Genomic DNA, 6,649 nt, shown 5'->3' with positions numbered 1-6,649 from the left:
GCAGCTACATTTTAGCCCAACAAAGTTAATTTTTTAAAGTTTAAACAAGGGTTTTTAAAGTTTTTTGGATAATTCATGACCCCTCATCGTGTCCTGTGAACATAATACGATGTGGAGGTGCTGATGTTAGACTGGGGTGGACAAAGCCAGAGTGATGTGACACCAGGTTATAGTCCAACAGGTTTACTTGAAATCACAAGCTTTTGGAGTTCTTCAGCTGGCGAAGGGGCAACACTCAAAAATGCTTGCGATTTCAAATAAACCTGTTGGACTATAACAGGCGTCACTGGACCACTGACTATGTCAATATGAATTATTGATGAGGGCAATTGATTGAATTCCAAGTTTCGAGGACGATGTTGCAATGTGGGCAGTTCCATGAGGCCATCGTCCTCGGGTTTCGTCGTCGACGTCACAACGCTTCCAGGTCGTGGTGGGTGACGTCACATGTTCCAGGCTGCTACGGCGATTGCGTCACGTGTTGTGGAGGTTGCCGGGGCGATGATGTCATTGCCGGACCGTGCCGTTGCTATGCTGATGATGTCACAGACAGGGCTGATTCTCTCCCCACCCCCCCCCCCCCCCCGCCACCATTACCCTTCCCCCCCCTCCCCCTTCCTCACACAGGCAGAGCCGGCGGCCGGGCCCTCAGGTACAGTACCGGTGACCGGCACCCCAGAGCCCGCCCAGGCCTAGCCCGACTCTCACACTCACACACACACACACAGGGCCGCCAACTTTCTGACAGGACCCCGCTATTGGCGGGAAGGGGGAGGAGGAGGAGGAGGAACAGAACAGCGTGTTTGTTACGGGATGGGGGTGAAGATCAGAGGGAGAATCGGAGTGAACCCAGCCCCCGGCAAAGGGGTGGGGAAAGGAAGGGGGCAGCCCAGCCACGAGGGTCCCACCGAGCAGGAGTGGGGAGTGGAGGGGGCGTGTGTGTGAATGTGAGTTTGAAACCCCGATGAATGCGGGGATGCGATGGGGAGGGTGAGGGTCCTGGAGTTAGGGAGACCCCGGGGGGGAGAGTGATGAGAGGGCCCCGGTGTTAGAGTGACCCAGGGAGCGGGGCAGGGCCCCGGTCCCGGTTCGAAGCGAGCGCCCTAGTTAGTGACCAATGAGCGCGGCTCGGCGCTGGAATGGCCGGGCGGCGCGTAAACAAGCGCAGAGCCGCCTCCTCCCCCCACCCCCCGTCTCTCTCTCTCTCTCTCCCCCCCCCTCGGTATTTCCGCGATCTCACTCCTGCTTCTTACAGGGCAGCAAGTGCTGAGTGCCATTCACCCACTGACAAAACTTGTCCCTTTCCCCTCTCGCTCTTCAACACCACCTCCCCCCCCCCCCCCGGGTGTTTATTCATCTCTTGCTCTTTTTTTTTGAGACATCATCCGGCCGCGGTTCCCATCCAACACCACAACCCCCCCCCCCCCAAAAATTTTTTTTCATAAAACTCTAGTCCTCTTGTAATCACTATGGCCTCTTGAGAAAAAAAAAGGTAAGCAACGCAGTCGCCAAAAAGAAAGAAAAAAATGCCTCACTGAGGTATGGGGGGGGGAGAGGGTGGGGGAACGATGTGGTGACTGAGTGGAGCTGGCTCTTGTCTCCAGCCCCTGTAAAGTTTGTTTAGGATGCGATCATGTGTCAGGATCAAGTTGCCCCGGTAGGTAGACGCCGAGCGACCTTGCCGTAAGTGTTAGTGCAGCAGCAGCCTTGAAGTTAAAGGTGCCCGGGTAGCTCTGAAATAACTAATGCGCCACACACACACACTCTCTCACACACACACACAAAACTGTGCTGGAAACTTCTAGGGCTTTTTAAAAAATCTATGGAGACTGAGGGAGAGAGGGGAGTTTGGTGGAGAACAGGCTGGGGTTTGGACCCTCCTCATACATTCACCCAGCACCTCTTTCTGTCTCTTCTACCGGGTCCGGTGGAAGAGAAGCGACTTTCCCAGTTGGATTGCGGCTCCTACTCGGGAGCAGATCTGTTTTCCTCTCCCTCCCTCTCCCTCTCTCTCTCGCAGCCTGACGCAAATAGTGACGCTGGTGGCTTCCTGATGAGAGACAGACACGACACAGGGCGCTCGGTACCGCTCAGTGTTACAGTAGAAAGCGGACTTTCGCTTTCCCCTTGACTCGCTTCACGCTACATCATGCTGCTGCGCAGTTGCTTTTTTCAAAAAAATCCCAGGGAGGGAGGGAAGCAATCGGTCCATCTCCATTATTGCGAGATACAAGTGGTGAGATGAGTTTGTTTGTGGATATAAGCTGTATTCACCCCAGGGATAGAATTCGATGCGTAGTGTGTCAGCTGATTTATTTATATATATAATATAGAGGGAGAGGGACAACATTGCCTGGACTGTATAGTGAAATTGGAACAGCTTCATAAGTAAGTGCAGTGCGCTCCACACTAAATCCACGCACACACCTGCGCACATAATAACCACAGCACACCGAGTCAAACTGACAGGGCTCCACGTGTTCAGCTTTCACAGCGTACCCATCAATTTGCTGCTCGGCAAAGAAGGCAAGAGCGCCTCTTTGAACAGAGGATACCCGATTGGTGGCCAGCATTGCGATACGGCCTACTTTTACACAAGGCTGCATCTTCCACCCTTCGCTGCGTGACGATGCACAAGTAGCATTCATGGGAGGGCTTCATGTGCGTTGCTTGGAAGTTGTGGGGCAGTCCGGGGAAAACGGCATTTTGTAACGTTTTATAATGAAGCGGATTCCGTCACTCTGTATGTAGGAATTTAAAGTTTCAAAGAACAGAATCATTGGTGAAATTCTTTTAGAAAAATCAGCATTGTAACACAAATAATTTTGGAAATCTAGACAAATAGTTGAAACATTTACTCTCAACTCCCAGTTTTTTCACCAATGTGTGTGTCATATGTACCCAGTTTATGAGTAGGATTTATGGATTCCTTAAAGTAACCAAGTTTAATTTAAAGGAGAAATGCCATTGAATCAAATAATGGTTAAATTTGCGATATTTTACAAGTTTTTTTTACCCTAAATGTGTAAATTTGAGATGTACAAGTTCAATGCAACAACCTGTATTGTTACCTTGTAGACTTGCCCTGGTTACCAAAATGACTTGTGGTTTGATGGTTTCATGGCATGAAGCTCTGGATTTACCATAAGTTAAGCCTGGCTGAAAATTTCCTAATGAGATAATGATATCACTTCAACTAATATTTTAATATTTTTTTCAATTAATTTTGTTTCTGGTAGACCATTTATGCAAATTATTTTATTTCTACAAATGTTATTTTTAATTTGGATTGAATCTGATCCAAATTAATTAAAAGTTAAGAATTATTTGCAATAATCTTTCACAACGCTCGAAAACATTTACATCATTCTGGAGCATTCTTTCACTTGGATATTATTTGTGTTGGTGTCAATAACTAAACATCTTAAACTGAAAGGTGTGTATTAATGACATAAAGGGATTTAAATTTGCTTTGTGACAAAATAAGAGATTTGTAAATTTAAACCATACCCCTATCCCAAAACCAAAACACCAAAAGCAAATTTCAGTTTGTTGATGTTAGTTACTTTGATGCAATCATGAAAGTGTACTTTTTATTTTGTGTTTTAAAATGTTCATTGCTTCATGAACAACTTAAACTTCAAAGAAACATTTTGAATAAGTAAATTGATAGTTTTACAGCACTGCAATAGCCAATCGCTGCACTGTTTTCAGCTATAATGTACAGTTAACATCTTTATCTTGTAATGCTATAGGTTTTGGACACTTTGTACAATACAGAAGAAGAGAAAAGCATAACCTTGATCCTTGACTAAAGGACAATGTACTCCTGGAGAAGTTGATTTGCTTCAAATTTGTTTCAACAAATTTCTCAGACAGATGCCTGGAGCAGTGCAGCTGTGCCGAGCAGCACAGCAGGTCCTTTAAGCATAGAGCCACCTGTCAACTCTGGCCTGATTTTCCTGTTCTTTTACTGTTACCTTGTTCAACAATGGCTACACAAAGGAAATACCTAGTGAGAGAATTTAATGCGTTCATCACTTGTTACATCTGCAAGGGCTATCTAATCAAGCCAACTACAGTGACTGAGTGTCTACACACTTGTAAGTAATGCTGCAAGAACCATGATATATGTTTCAGAGTGATAGTCTGGGAGTATTGCAACAGGCTCGGTAAACAGTTCATCATCAATTCTTGCATATGAGGAAAGAAATGAAAATACCATGTTGAAACAAATGTGTTCTGGAATATTGACAGTAACAAAAAAAGTTTAAAAGAAGTTGGTGGTAGTAAGTGGAGATAATTTCTTACAACTGTTGCTACTTTTCTATTAATAGGAATGAACTTTAGAGTTGAATGATTCTATTTCTGTCACGGTTGCTTGGTTGATGGGCTTCCACTGTATTGTACAAATTAATCTTCTTAGAATAAAAAGTATGCTATTGGTAGTTAATGGACAGTAGGTAGTTTCCACCTCTCATCCAGCTCCTGTTTGAAGGACTCCTTGGATGTCTTTTACTTATGCTAATATTCCAATTTTTCATTTGGTTGTATGTATTAGTTATCACTTTGGATCCTAGTCTTTAAGCAGTATTTTTGAACTGAATCCCAGTTCTATGTCTCCTCTCCCCAAGTCATCTATGTTTCCAGTAACATTCCCTAATTGGGTTTCACCCCATTTGACATGTCAGTTGACCTTATCTCCTCCAGAATGTCAAGGATTAAGCATCATCCTAGATGACATACTTTTTATCCCTTGGTTTTCTTTTTACAATATCAATTCTGCCTGCTGCTGTCTCTTTCAGAATAGATAATTCAGGTGCTTTGTGATCTGAACTTGTTGACCATGTTGTTCACTTGCCATTTTGACAATCAAACTCTGATTATGTTGCTACTACTTGCCTGAATGACTAGCCAGAACACTCATTTCCTTTGAACAATGCCCATGTTATCCTCCAGATTGTTGAGGATCAATGTAATGTTACTATGGTTGTGACAGCTGATCCATTGCTGTAAGTCCTGCCCGTCCTGCCCCCCCCAGGAGTCTATTGTGCCAACCTACACCTTACATCCATGTTTTCCTGAAGTTGCTATTTCTTGCTCTGATTGCCACATCTTGTCATGACCCCTATTCTTGTAACTTTCTCTCTTTTCCCCCTGTTCCTTTTTGGTGTCCTTCACATCCATCTTCATTGTTTACAACACTTAAAAGGGATCTCCCTGCATTTCTGTTTCACAGTCACGGAATTATTACGGTATTAAAGAAGGCTGTTGGGCTCTTTATTGCTGCACCAGCTCTTTTCTGAATGAACATTAGTACCATCCCCCTATCTTTTCACATAATCCTGAATATTGTTTATGTTGAAATGATAATCTAATGCTTTTTTGAATGTCTCAGTTGAATCCTTCTCCACTGTCGTACTAGGCTGTGCATTCCAGACCCTAACTACTGACTGTAGAAAAGACTTTCTCACGGTCACATTTGCTTCCTTTGCAAATTTCCTTATATCTTTGTGCACTCATTCTTAATACTTTCATGAGGAGGAATAGTTTTTCCCTATCTACTTTGTTCAGATCTGTCATGATTGTAGAAACATATTAAACCTTCTCTTATCTTTCTCTTCAATAATAATAGTCCCGCCTTTGCTAATCTCCCTTCATAACTGAAGTTTCTCACCCCAAAAACATCCTTGTAAACTTGTTATGTGTTCTTTTCAATGCTTTCACATCCTTCTAGAACTGAGATTTAACAACTGGTCTTAGACAAGTGCAGCATAACCATCTTGCTCCTTTATATCTCTATTAATAAAACTTAGGGTATTGTGTGCTCCATTAACTATTAACTGTATCTACCCTGCCACGTTTAGTGACTTAGACGTACATACACCACCCAAATCTGTCTGCTGCCACATACCTTTTAAGATAGCACCCTGTATTTTGTAGTGTATCTCCATGTTCATTCTAATAAAATGTATCACCTCCCACTTCTCTGCATTGAACTTCATCTGCACACTAAGATCTCAATAATTAATGCCAACCCCTAGGTAATTGCTACAAGCCTCCTTCCAGACTGAAAAATATCTATTAACCAGTACTATTTATTTCCAGTCCTTCAGTCAGTTTTGTATCTACGTTACAACTGTTTTATATATTCCACGAGCTATAAATTTTCTCTCTAGTCTGTTCTGTGGTACTGTATTGAAAATCTCTTGGAAGTCCATGTACACTTTAACAGCAATGTTGCTCTTGTAACTTTTCACTGTAACTTCTTCAAAAAAGCTCGTAACAACTTAGTCAAACACAAATTTTCTTTAAATCTATGCTGTCTTTTTATAATTAAGTCATTTTTCCACATGACTATTAACTCTATTCCAAATAATTGTTTCAATAATTTTTCCCACCACCAAAGATAAACTGATCTTATCCTTCTACTTTTCCTGAACAAAGGTGTTAAGTTTGTATTTGTTCAACCTCTGACACCATTCCTGAATCGACAGAAGATTCAAAGATTATTGCCAGTGCCTGTACAATTTCCACTGTCACTTTCTTCAACATTCTTGCATGTATCTCATCTGATTCTGGGATTGTTTGTCCCACCTTGTTCTTTTGAGGGAGTTCAGAATAACATAGAATATCTGAATGGGAGAGG

General features: G+C 42.9%; 1 protein-coding gene across 1 annotated transcript in view; it reads left to right on the top strand.

The window, feature by feature from the left end:
- Nucleotides 1–1,272: 1,272 nt before the first annotated feature.
- The window catches only part of pcgf5b (polycomb group ring finger 5b), a 184,769-nt gene continuing 179,392 nt past the window's right edge, over nucleotides 1,273–6,649 (top strand). The window contains exons 1-2 of the mRNA XM_072557783.1: nucleotides 1,273–1,492; nucleotides 3,756–4,103. Of these exons, the coding sequence (XP_072413884.1) occupies nucleotides 3,992–4,103 (112 nt within the window). The 5' untranslated portion in view covers nucleotides 1,273–1,492; nucleotides 3,756–3,991. The remainder of the gene's footprint in view (nucleotides 1,493–3,755; nucleotides 4,104–6,649) is intronic.

Source organism: Chiloscyllium punctatum, chromosome 38 (genome assembly GCF_047496795.1).
Source record: "Chiloscyllium punctatum isolate Juve2018m chromosome 38, sChiPun1.3, whole genome shotgun sequence".
Lineage (NCBI taxonomy): Eukaryota > Metazoa > Chordata > Chondrichthyes > Orectolobiformes > Hemiscylliidae > Chiloscyllium > Chiloscyllium punctatum.
The sequence above is the reverse complement of the archived record's forward strand: the minus strand, read 5'-3'. Positions and strand labels throughout refer to the sequence as shown.